At 47.1% G+C, this 12,814-nt stretch overlaps 4 protein-coding genes across 4 annotated transcripts; 3 read left to right on the forward strand and 1 right to left on the reverse strand.

Moving 5' to 3' along the window:
• Positions 1-2,038: 2,038 nt before the first annotated feature.
• ABOM_007381 (uncharacterized protein) lies at positions 2,039-3,874 on the forward strand (the record flags this gene model as incomplete). The annotated part of the gene is made up of 2 exons (XM_022534510.1): positions 2,039-3,577; positions 3,656-3,874. The coding sequence occupies 2 exons, from the start codon at positions 2,039-2,041 to the stop codon at positions 3,872-3,874; spliced, it is 1,758 nt and encodes a 585-aa protein (XP_022388479.1).
• Positions 3,875-4,443: 569 nt separating this feature from the next.
• ABOM_007382 (putative histidine acid phosphatase) lies at positions 4,444-5,825 on the reverse strand (the record flags this gene model as incomplete). The annotated part of the gene is made up of 2 exons (XM_022534511.1): positions 4,444-5,160; positions 5,217-5,825. The coding sequence occupies 2 exons, from the start codon at positions 5,823-5,825 to the stop codon at positions 4,444-4,446; spliced, it is 1,326 nt and encodes a 441-aa protein (XP_022388482.1).
• A 2,906-nt stretch (positions 5,826-8,731) lies between these two features.
• On the forward strand, positions 8,732-9,802 carry ABOM_007383 (metallophosphatase domain-containing protein; the record flags this gene model as incomplete). Its single annotated transcript, XM_022534512.1, has 1 exon — positions 8,732-9,802. The coding sequence occupies one exon, from the start codon at positions 8,732-8,734 to the stop codon at positions 9,800-9,802; it is 1,071 nt and encodes a 356-aa protein (XP_022388481.1).
• A 1,644-nt stretch (positions 9,803-11,446) lies between these two features.
• On the forward strand, positions 11,447-12,510 carry ABOM_007384 (thioesterase family protein; the record flags this gene model as incomplete). Its single annotated transcript, XM_022534513.1, has 4 exons — positions 11,447-11,785; positions 11,857-11,865; positions 11,917-11,923; positions 11,972-12,510. The coding sequence occupies 4 exons, from the start codon at positions 11,447-11,449 to the stop codon at positions 12,508-12,510; spliced, it is 894 nt and encodes a 297-aa protein (XP_022388484.1).
• Positions 12,511-12,814: the final 304 nt, after the last annotated feature.

Below are 12,814 nucleotides of genomic sequence, written 5' to 3' on the forward strand. Positions count from 1 at the left end.
TAGCTCGTTCACTTGTGAGGTGGAACGACCCCACAGGCTTAGTCGATTAAGGCCAGGATGATAGAACGAACCAAAATCGGCGGCGTGGTCAGCGGTCGGCGAGGGTGTAAAGAGTATTGACCTATAGAAATCATGAATATCTAATTAGTATAATAGTCAACGAGTTTATTAATATACCTGCTTCACTCCAGAATTTTCAATGCTGACTGGCTTAGAGCCTTTTCCTGTCGCCTATTTCTCAATGCTGAGTATATTGGGCAAGGCTCCTTTTTCAAGGGGCTACGAAATAGAAGCAAGGGTCTTACCCAGGCCCAAGACACGCCAGCAGTAGTATCGGTATGCTGTAGCTGGTATGCAGGAATAGCTGTAAAAGACCATAGCTAGTGTATTTAGCAAAATAATTACATCAGGATATAGTAAAATCTCACTATACGCAACTCCGTTGTACTAAGTATACGCTTTATAAGCAATCAATCCAATTGGGTGTCCAAAATAAACCACACTACAAAATCCCCCAAAACCTCAATATAGAGAAGTTTCATAAATTCGTCTAATTCTCCCTACAGAATTCCTTGAACGGGAGTAAGATATTTCCTTCTAACGAATTATATATGTCTTAAGGTGTATAATAATCAGGTGTCATAATTATTTAAACTTTAAAGTCTCTCTTCTACAACACAGTAACAACTAAAATATATATATTCCGCCACCACACCACAACTCACCATTAGGGTACCATTAACTAGAGATAGCATTGATGAATATAGAATATAAATTATATAGAGACTTTAAAATTCTACTTATGACTAGTCTATATAAAGATCTCACTATAAGCCATCCCTCGATATAAGCAATCTGAATCGCTTGCTAAATTAATTGCTCATGGCGAGATTCTGCTCTACTGTAAAGACAACCCAATAGCCAACTCAGATGTTCTTGCAATAATGGCATTCGTATTCTCGCATTCAACTAAGCAACAAAAGCCAAACCTTATTCATTGCCGTAGTGGGACCCGGCAAGGTCAAATATGTCGGTTAGGGCGTAGGGGCACGTCCCATTTCGCGAGGTATGTCCCTTGCATTCTTATAGTTTGGAATGTTTAGTCAGTGTTGACATGATTCCAACAGGTGTCCTTTGGCCAAGCCGATAATGCAGAGGTTTCTCGCGCCATTGTACATTGTTTGTATCGTCTCCTCACCGTGGCTGAGATTAATTTAGAATACTTGTCCCTAGCTTTATGGATACAGGAATGAGACTGGTTCACCCCCCCCCCCCCCCCTTCCCCCTTAATGGAGCTCTACTGATCCTAAGTAATTTACCAATAGGTTGACTACGGTGTATTGGCTATTATCTTGGCATATCAAAGACTTGCAACTAGACTTGACAGGCATGAAGATGGTCCATGTCGGCCGTGAGTTGGACAACCTTGAGATTCGACAAGCGTTTGGGTGGGAAGGGGTGTTGGCCTGAAAATGGGGTCAATTGAGTCAACTATTCCCCCTACTAAGGCTAAAAATGACATCGATAAGCGGAAAGAAACGAAGAGACCATGAGGCATACTTTTAATGGAGTTGTCAAAATGAACTTAAAACGGAGACGGGGAGCAAGGTTAGAGTTGGGACCTACTTCGATCAAACTAAGACAGTCGCTGTTCTGAATTTCCACGCCTCTCTACCCAGCTTTGATTTCGACACTCTATACAACCAGCTTGAAGCACGTACAATCGTAGCAGCCCAAATAAATTATGGAGATATCCGAGCATCGTACGCGAGAAAATATCTGACGCGTGAAAATTCATTTTCGTCATAATTGGAGCTGCTGGTGGTACATTCCTTCACCTGGAATGCTTTCTGTTTACCATCTCCTTGGGTTCCAGTGATCCCTCCATAAGCGTGACTGAAGCACTGTTCGTCGGGAGGTAGAAAGCTTTCGATCCTCGTCTCTCTAACACCCGTTCAGAAGCAATACTGAGGTTATATGATTCGATTGTAGCATCAGGGAAGCGTTAGTGCAAGTGTTTGATCATTAATTAGGCACAATGCAGTCGGAAGAAGCTCCCACTGGTCTCTACTCGAGATATCAGGGCTCATCGTGGGATGGACAAACGCAATCGGTTACGCCGGATGATGGTTTATACCACCCAGGTCAAAGAGGGTCAGGGGACCAAAAGACACAAACATCGGCAACAGGGAATGGTATCTCTTACTCTGGTCAGAGCATGACAGGAGGACAATGGGCGCAGTCGTCTAGACCAGATGGCGGCGTCTCCGCCACGGGACAAGGCCGCCCTGGAAGCCAAGGGACAAATGGATGGTCTCAGGATGGTAGCCTGTCCCAATCCGGCGGAACCGGGTGGAACACGGCAGGGACAGTATCAGGGGGTCAATGGTCGCAAGGTACGACGCCGGGTGGTAGTGTTCCGAACGCAGGACAGGCGTCGGTTGGAGGAAAACAGCCACAAGCTGGTACGGCGACAAGCAGCCTGCGGGCGACCCAGTCAACATCGACGACACAACTTGCACAGACACCTACACCGAGTGCAGGTTTATACCTCGAGGGACAGAATAATGTGGGAAATGGAAACGGAGGGCAGCTGTCAGCAGATGGTAGCCTCTCCCAGGCAGGGGTAGCTACTCCAGACGATGGGCTTTATCACCCAGAGTACGCAAATGCAAATGGTCAAGGGGCACAACAATGGACATCAAGTGACAGTCTCTATTATCCTGGCGAATGGAGTCCTGGCTCAGCGACCAAACCTACATCAACACCCTCTCGCCCGGAGGGCACTGCAACGCAGTTATCGTCACCGTTGCCAAGCTCCAGCATCACAAGTAAGCCGACAGCTACGAATGATTCTTCTAGCTCAACTACGACCAATTCACATGATGCTACCAAGATTGCAGTCCCTGTTAGCGTCGGAGTTGTTGCGGCGGCAATGGCAGGTGTTATCTTGTGGTGGCTGTATAGAAAGTCCCAGGCTGCAAAGGCGGCAAGGAAGCGTAACAACTCGTTGGAAGAAGGAGATTACATGAAAGATGACGGACCGTCGCTTCTCAAGAGGAGTGTCGCCACGTTGGGCGGATATAGCCTGTTCAAACCTTCCTGGAAACGGACTCGTGTGGCTAGCCATGCATCCATGTGCATCGATGAAACTCCATGCAATAAATATGGAGACCACGTTGAAGGGAACGAGACTCGTGCACCAGGCGAGACCAACCTCTACGACCTCGAGAAGCAACAACCTCCTGAGAATACTGCTTCTACGGAGACGTTGGCTTCAGAGGGCCCCCGACATGGGGATATAGCGAAGCCAAATCCTGCTCTGAGAGATGAGACCTCCAGTATATCAACATCAACACGGGTTTGCACGCCACCATCGCTACCTGGTGTGCCTGAGGAGCCTGAAGACCATGAAGAACATGAAGCACCCAGTCGCCCAATTACACCAGTTGACTCGCAGGCTGCGGTGGGAGAGGTGTTCTCGGTAGAGATAGGTTTCACACCGGTTAATGCCAAGCAGATAGAGCTCAAACAGGGCCAAAATGTTACAGTCTCGAAGGTGTATGATGACGGCTGGGTAAGATAAACTCCATTGCTGTCCCTCGTTAGTTTCTTGAATGAGGAAACATGTGCTAATGTCCTATGTCACCAATAGGCACTGTGCCATTTACCTGAAAGCAAAGCAGAAGGTTTAGCGCCACGAGCGTGCTTGTCAGCCTCGCCTCTTCAAGGGAAGATCTCAGGCTCTGGAAATCCGATGCAGCATTCACAATACAACATCTCCCAATTTTCATTCTCAAGTCAATCAACCGGCCTCTGTCTGGATGGGGGCCAACCCTCCAACCATGATGCGCAACAACCAACGCCTCAGTGATCCCTGCGATCTCTGTTCGGGCATATCACCCAAGTACACAATTGTTCAATGGCCGACTAGGCAGAAACGCGGGACTGGTTGAGCCACACGGTGACTATGAAGTAGTTGGAGAACTGGATTTGGGAACATCCGACGAAAGGGAATCTATGACTGCTATTGGGAATGATTTAATTTTGTTGAGACCAATATCGTAATCCAAGGGGAATAATACCTTAATTGTTAACACTTGATCCATAACCTCCCTGTAGTATCAATATATTGCAACTGAGATACTTATTTAGGTGGATTGCCACTCCGTACCATTATTTACAAACATGAAGCTTAACAAGGAAATTGGTATTTCGCAACGAAATCCGAATGGATACTAACATTCTATTGTCTGATCAATGGACAACGTTTCAGCCCATAGTAAGAGGTCCTGCATTAGAAAGAACCCGAATTATTTTGGCTTTGTACAATAATAATAGACCTCAAATAGACTCAGAGGCGTCGAATAAATTCTTCATTAGTCATTATATATCCCACCCCATCTGTCTATCGGCCAACTCAGCTCCCAATGGCAAAGTCAGTTAGTTATAGATAGTTACAACTTGGCTCTCGTTCTTGGGTGCACCACAAGCTCCCGCAAAGTCCCCAAATCTCTCCCCCAGCCCTTTCACGAAGTCCTCAAACTTCGACGCACCACAACTATCTCCCGGTCCACCGCGACACTCCTCCAAAGGTTGGGGACTCGAGTTCACCAGCACGCGGTAATAGTCGCCCTCGTCATATCCGTAGCTATCGCAGCTCAGCTTCTCAATGGCAATATTCGTCAAAAACGGCAGAATGTCACTGCTCTTCCACTGTCGGCCATAGTTGATCTTATCCGTCGGCATCGTCTTGTTGACATTATCGGCACCCGAAAACGCACTGTTGTTAAAGAGACCCAGGGCTGTGATAACGGTCGGGGGGAGTTCGCGGTGCGTGAAAGAGACATAAACATCCTGGCTAGAGTTGGAAGAAAGGACATTCAAGCTAGCATTCACCCATGGAAATCCGATCCTTGGCGATGCGTACTTTCCGTACCCCACGTTATGGAAGTACCTGATATCCTCGCCGTATTCGAAGGAGAGCCAGTCATTCGAGGAAAAGAGAGTGGTGGCACAGAAAGGCGAGTCGCCCCGAATGACGGTTTCGTAGCCGCAGAACTCGAACATACTGACTATGTCGGAGGTCGTGAAGTTGAAGTTGGGGGCTTGGGCGTTCAGCCGTTCCTTGATAGGTGCGGTGTACTTCTCTACCCATTCCTGATTTGCTCGTGTTAGCTACAGAAACAGGGAGAGAGAGGCAAGGGGGTGCGTACCTGGGACTGGTCACTGCCATAGCTCCCACTGTACGCGGGACAGTTTTTGTAAGGGGTAAGGGAGTCCACACCCGTATACTTCTTCTGTTTCACCTCCACGAGATACATTCCCGTGGTTTTGTTGAGTGTGTACCCCTCAATAAACCCGGCGGCTGTCTTAGTCGTTCGATCTGCAGAAGATGACCAGACTTTGCTCGGGTGGGATAGACTAGCATAGCGGGTCCGGAACTTGACGCCCAACTCCACCGCTTCCTTGTAACCGACTTTGGTGACCTTTTCAAGATACTCTTCGTCAACGGGGGCGGACCAATTCGCTAGGAACTTGAGGTCCGTCGTTTTCGACCAGTCCTGGGTTGTGTTGCGGAGCTTTTTCACAAACGGCTCGAGGTAGGTCTCGTAATCAAAGTCATTGGCATAGATGGCTGCGTGCCGGATCAGGTAGGCCGCTTTTGTTACATTACATCCCTGTGGAGCGGAGGATTCTAACGGGGGGTCGTTGATGGTGCGGTAGGGGGCTATGCCAGCGAGGTGATTGAGGGGATTGAAAGATTCACTGGTAGCGGGAACGGCTAGGGTTCCGAGGAGTAGAGAGACGGGTAGGAGCTGCATTTTGCCGGTGTGTTGACCTGGGTTGGGCTTGATGGTAGGTTAAACCTTCGCGATGCGATCCCTGGATTTATAGATGATCGACTTGGGGTTAACGCCGGGTAGTCGTCGATAATTGGCACAGGTAGGAGCTATACCAGTTCAGGTATCTACAGGGTGAAACGCAAGTAAACAATGGACTTGGCTGTGGCTTGCCAGGCATTACCTCATTCCATGCATCATTCGATCCACTTGCGCGGGTCCAGCGCAGATTAAAAGATGCAGACTAACAATCAAAGAATAAAACAGATGACGTCATACCGTCACCGACCCGAACCTTTTCTTGCTTGCCTTCAAGATTATCAAAGTCGCGACTGACTGAATCGTGGTCTGGTCGCCTTATAGGGCTGACTTCCCTGTTTCCAACTCACCGCCAATTACCATCAGCAAACTGGTCTCTGTGTCTTATAACGTCATACTACTAGTACATTGTATCTCTTCATAGCTCATGGAAAATTGCTATTGCCGTTAGCAATGTGATCTCCATCGTCCCTGCCATCCGTAAAAGGAATTTCTCCATCAGCAAACATGCAATGATGGGAGATTGTGCAACGGGATCGTACCCATGCTCTGATTGGAAGATCTCCATAACCCTCATTGAAAAATGTTTATACTGCGTAGTTGTCTCGGATGTTGGCATCCTCGGTTCACCCAAGTCGACTTTGCTTGTGGTATGGTTACAATATTTAACCCAAGGACTCCTTCCGATATTCAATCATCATCATTTCCAATCACGACGGAATCGACTCAGAAGCTCCAAGCGCGTCGCCGCCGATGTCAAGGATGTGTTGAGCTGCGTGCATGTCAGGGAGAGCAGCGCCAGATGGTCTGACTACAGGGTTGAGAAGCTCTTGAGGCGCTGGATGTGGGAGATAGAGCAAAGCTGTAGTAGAATATTCCATTGCACAACTGCCTGATACATTCAAACAACCCATTTAGATAAACACAAGGACGCCATTGTGGTTCCCATCCGCTCGGAGAGGTTGATCCCCTGGCGCCCTCGTTCCCCACCAGTAACCTGGGGCAAATCCGCCTCCAGCCAAACACCATCGTCATGGAAACTCAAGTCGGCGTTCTCAGCACTTCCGGTGAAATCGACTCCATCCTAAGTGAAATAACCTAATCCATAAGACTTAGTTTGCAATAATAACTTAGAAAGGAATGATGTGTGGTCCGGGCGACGTGCCTTAAATACCCCGCCAGCCCTCCCAAAACCAATTCAGCTGAGTTTAAATTATATAGGGAGATAGTGCAGCTTCTGGCAGCCAGCTGGGTTACTCTTAGCGAATAATTTAAGATATCGATCTGCGGTAGCTGTGTTTGGATTAATTATACACAGAGCGGTAGAGAGGTACTTCCCCAGCTTTAAGAAAGTATTCGTCTACCAAATAGAGATTATTAAAGCAGTCTTCTATATATTGCCAAGGCAGTTGGATCTATCAACCACAACCCACTCAACTAGGTGCAGATTTGTGTGGTGTGTAATAGTTTGTTAATGAGATGGTGTTTTTGGATGACATCAAACTGCATTTCGTCCAGAAAATCCTGAGATGTGTATCCCTAGTAGTTTCAGCAAGCCCTTTTTGTGGGCTAGTCACCCAAGCTTTCAAGAGATATCGGACAGACATAACTGATCAGGGGTCGATTATCTTTTGTGCGATCGCTATTACGAGCCCCAGTGGTGTTGATGAGTAGGTGGGGGTGAGGTTGAATTCAACAACAACCTAAGTTAGAGAGCAGGCGGAGTTACTAGGTGCGAGGCTTTACCAGTACTCCCTCACGGGTGTAATTCGAATTATGTCAGAAAATATATACTCCGATTTAGCCTTGATAACCATTTACAGAATATTATAACTCTAGATTACAAAGCTAACTGATCGAGATTTACTTTAGATAGTCTTAGTATAGCCCAACTTTTATCTGGTCCTCTATTCCTTGGTGTGTATAACTATTCTTAGGGATATTGCTAGCCACTTATAACGAAAAGACGTTGGCCTGTGTCCTCTTGTACGCTGCAAAAGTTAATATAGCAACCCTGCATAATATAGTCACCTTGCACTACAGTAATATTTGGGAATATATCGGTGACCGTTGTATTCTTACATTGTGATATTATCTCAAAAGCTACTTTTGAAGGATTCACACAGTGGCTGTTGAGTTCACTTTATGAATAGTAAGCTGTACACAGAGAATAATAATATTATATAGTATAATATTTAATTTCTGTAACTACCGAGAAGCGCGTCCTTGTATACAGCTTGAAGCAAAAGAATTTGTGATAAGTCTTCTCTCTAAGCAATATATCTCGCGAAAAGAAGAAGAACAGAAATTGGTTGATTCGGTATCAAAAGTTATTAAGCAGGTGGATTTGCGTCTGTTGAAACTCTATATGGCTGTGCTATATATTGATTGCTGCTTGTAAAGTGGATCTCAGTTCTTAATTTGGAGGTGTTGTGATATTTTATACCCTCAATTAATTAAAGAGATAGTTAATCTGCTACTGAAAGCGTAATCAGTTTGGCACGCAGCTGAGCTGAGTAATTATATATTGCTCCGGAATTGAGCCCGGACCGCTCCGGTGTACCGGCTTAATACTCAGGAAGCGCTCAGTATAGTTATGTACTACCGTCTTTTTCTATGCTTGGGGATCACTCACTGAGCAAAAAACGGCCCTGAGCTAGACCTGTTTCGAAAAGGGACAGTTGCAAAGTTTCCGTTGGAGAATAGTTCGCTAGTGTCGGAGGTACGTTCCACGTCATCTAGTAGCTGCCTGAGGGTATAGAGGGCGCATTTATAGAAGCTATGCCCAGCCCTCCTTCAACTACAAGGCTAGGCATCCACGTCGCAGCAACTCTTCGCAACCACTTATCATGATTGCAAACATTCTGAACCGCCCAGAATTCCGAGCCTTTCGCCAAAGATGGGCTACCGACCTACGTCAGATAGCACTATCACCCCTCACAATGCTCGTTTGGATAGCCTATACATCTTTAAACTTCGTGAGGTGGAGAATCACGAAGTCGCAACAAAGGCCGCTTATACGGGTTGTCTGTGTTTCTGACACGCACTCCCAGCGCTGCGACATACCAGATGGCGACATTCTAATCCATGCGGGGGACCTGAGCCAGCATGGGAGCGCCCTGGAGATCCAGGAAACAGTTGACTGGCTGAAATCACTGCCCCACCAGTACAAGGTGGTGATATCAGGCAATAGCGATCTGTTTTTTGATGTTAGTTCTCGATTAGCGGAAGATAGGCTGGCCACAACATCATCAGTCGACATTGAAAGCAAAAGTGCCGCACAACATGGCCGTGGTATCTCAATTGACTGGGGCGACATCCATCATCTACAGCAAACTTCAGCATCTCTGCCTTTTTCGGGCACATCTGGTGTACTGCGCCAGATCCGTGTCTATGGGGCACCACAGATCCCTGTTTGTGGCGGCCCAGACAATGCCTTTCAATACCCTGTAGATCAAAATCCATGGGCTCACACCATCCCAGCATCTACGGATATCTTGATCACACATACACCAGCCAAGTTCCACGGAGACTGGTACCATGGATCTCCCGAAGGCTGCCCATTTTTGCTGGAGGAGTTGTGGAAAGTTCGCCCTCTACTACATGTATTCGGCCATGTGCATACCTCTTATGGGGTCGAGAGAGTGCACTGGGATGACGCTCAGTGGTGGTTGGAGAACTACTATCGGGATGTTTCACACTCTATTCAAAATCAGGGAATGTTTGCACTTCCAGACTTCTTCCGTCCAGTGCTGTGGCTTGACGCTGTCATGATTTTGTTATCTGGTACGGCGACTCTTATAAGGGACTTGGTTAGTCTACCTCGCCGAGAAAAACGATCTACATTGATGGTCAATGCTGCTTCCATGAGTGAAGACGGCTCACGGCTGGTGAATGAGCCGGTTGTTGTGTATATATAGCAAGCCAAGGTCCGGTTATTCGCGGCTTCGGCAATCGTCTCACATCAGCGTATCACTTGTCAGGCTTGTTTTCTTTGTTTTCTTTTGTGGTTGAAGCTCGCGTCGGGGGGACTTCGGGATTTAAGGCCTGTGTACACCTTGAAAACAAAGCTGACCTGTTTTACCCATTGATCGCCAAAACTAACGAATACTACAGCTAGAATTGCACTGGAGGAGGCGGGGCATTACCGATTAAGGTGACTTTCAAGCCAATCAAGGGCAACGCTTCTGGAGGACATGTATTAGCCACCAAGGATTGAGAATGGTTGATTGTTTCTCATATTCAGTTTGAAGAATTGGTATTATGTTTGAGACTTTTACATAAAATAACACTATGGTTCAGTTTTTGGTCCTTTGGCGGTGACAAACTAACTCCCGAGGTGCTTTGGGTTTACTTACGATGGAATAGAGCCCAGAATGCTTGTCATATCTCACCCTTCGAACTTCAACTCACTACCATAAAACAGTTAGATTGGCTAATCCAGGAGAAAGGCCACCGCATAGACTTCATCTTGATTGAGACAAATAGTGCCCGTTTCTCACGATTGTCTCGTCTATAGCGTGATCTGTATACTGTCGGCTCTCTACATTCTGTCCTCTGCACTATTTCCGCCCATCCCCTTGGTCAATCAGCCTCAACCCCTCGGCTTAGCCTTGAGCCATATCCTCCCTCTGTATGGACATCACCGAGTCGTCTGCTACTTTGTTTGAAAACCACTGTTAATCACACTTCCCTGGCGAACAAAAAGGAGAGGCGACGAGGCCATTGTTTGCAAATCTCCACAGGGCTAGTGAGCAGTTTGTCAAAATTAATAGAGTCAAGCTCATTAAAATCAAGGTATGTGTCACTATACAAGCGGAAAGAGATGACATTACTAGCACTTGTGGAGTATAGGGCATTCACGGTGCCCCGGCAGAGCTCGAGGCTCACACTCTCACAAAGAAATCTGCCTTGGACTGCACCGTCAGCCAGACGCGTTACGAGCGGCCTGAAGTGCCCAGAGCTTCTATCGTGAAGTCGAAGGGATCGGTTTGCAAGTAAAAATTGGAGACGGAAAGGCCCATCTGCGATCATGTGGAGAAGCACAAAGCAAGGTACATGTGACTAGCTGGGGATGCTGAGTTCTTGTGCGCTATACTTGAGAGCCTAACAAGGAAGATCCTTCGTCGACACCTGGGGGAAAAGAAGAGACTGGCAACAGAGGTGAGCAACACACGGCCATAGACAAGTACGCAGTTAGAATTGGAGAAATGGAGTGTCTCGGGTCAGCCGATCAAAAGCCAAGTTTCACTTCCAGGCTGATCCAACCGAAACAAAATATGATCAGGTGGCAGAAGCGCGGTTACCTCATGTCGAATATAATGAACGTCACTATCATTTCCCCAAATTGGAGATAAACGCCTCGCATTTGCCCCGAGACAACTTCGGTAAATTCGGGCTTGGCTCGTTCCCTCTGGTTAGCTACGGTTAACTTAGCTTGGCTGTGGGAGAGCTCACTTTCCCACATATTTGCGTTGTTTTGTTCTTCCCCCTCCACTGTTGGAATTATCCATCGCACCACTGAGTCAATGGTTTCACGTATCCTCTACTTCAGCAACGCTTCAATGTCCCGCACGCCGTTCGCCAAATTCCCAAGGGGTTTCGCAGGGCTATCGGGATTGCAGATCCGATCATACTCCGTTAGCAAAGTGTACTCGAATCGTGATCTTGCTCCTGCTCCCCATACCTCAACACCATCCAATCCAAGATGGTTTGCAGAGCTGCAAGCCGAACTAAAGCGGCTAAGAAATGGGCAGAGACCTCCCAAGTGCGTGCAAAGAGCAGAACAACTGTCTCAGTATTTGGAAACAAACTGGTTGGAGCTTCTCGCAGGTCCGGAAGGTTTCCTCACTGAAAAGCACTGGAAAGCACTGGACAGCCATGAAGTACTCTGGGGGGCCATGGTAAGCAGTAACCCAAACCTTGTCGCTAACCTGCATAAATAGAACACTTTCTAACTGGGGCTCATGGTTAGGATAGCATGGTGAGTATTCTGTTTTTCTGGTTATTTATGCCAACTATCTAACATGGACAGGGTACGAGTTCCGAGTCCACGAGAAGCTGAATTCCATCAAACTCACGAGTGATAGGCCACGTTAACAATATTATGTACAACCGCTACGTCGAAACTGCCCGGGTCCAGTTCATCCGTAACCACGGCCAAAATGCCACAGCTGAAGAAAAGAGGCAATGGGACGACCTACCAACCCCACGGAGCCTGGGCCTCATACTCCAGAGAATCACCACGGAGTTCAAATTTGTACAGTGTACACATTCTTTCTTGACACAGGGCCTCGAACTTACCTATGCTTCTTCTACACAGCCAATGAAATTTCCCGATCAGATAACTGTGCTGTATAAATTACTCGAGCCGCCCACCTACGAATCAACATCCCTGAGGATGGAGGCATGGATCTTGTCGCACCAACATCGCCGGGTGGCGGCAAGATGCATCGACGACACTGTCATCTATGACTACACGTCCGGGAAAAGATCGGTACTAAAGCCATTCATGGTTGATAAACTCCAGCATACATTTGAACTACAGAGGATGTGCAAAACGAAATACACGGAGGAAGCAAGCAAAGCGATTACGGCTGTTAAGGAGCTCAAGACAGCATTTCAGTAAAGTGTCCATCTTCGACTAGACTAATGCCAATCTTTTTTTGTTCATATATTCTTTTGGTCCAACCCATCCAGGTGGCCTAACTGTTGCGTTATATACCTAGCTGTTGAGCTGCAAGACCTGATGTGTTCCGTCGAAATGCTAAAGATCATCAACCCACGGTGACGAATCTAGATTGAGAATGGCATCGGCTAGTCTCAAGACAAGTACAACAAAGCCGTGATTGGCCCAAGAGGTTCATATCACTCTTGGGTACATAGTCCCAGGTCCCTTCGCACGTGTTAGTCTGGACACACCTGAGGCCATG

This window comes from Aspergillus bombycis (genome assembly GCF_001792695.1).
Source record: "Aspergillus bombycis strain NRRL26010 chromosome Unknown contig00051, whole genome shotgun sequence".
In the NCBI taxonomy this organism is placed as follows: domain Eukaryota; kingdom Fungi; phylum Ascomycota; class Eurotiomycetes; order Eurotiales; family Aspergillaceae; genus Aspergillus; species Aspergillus bombycis.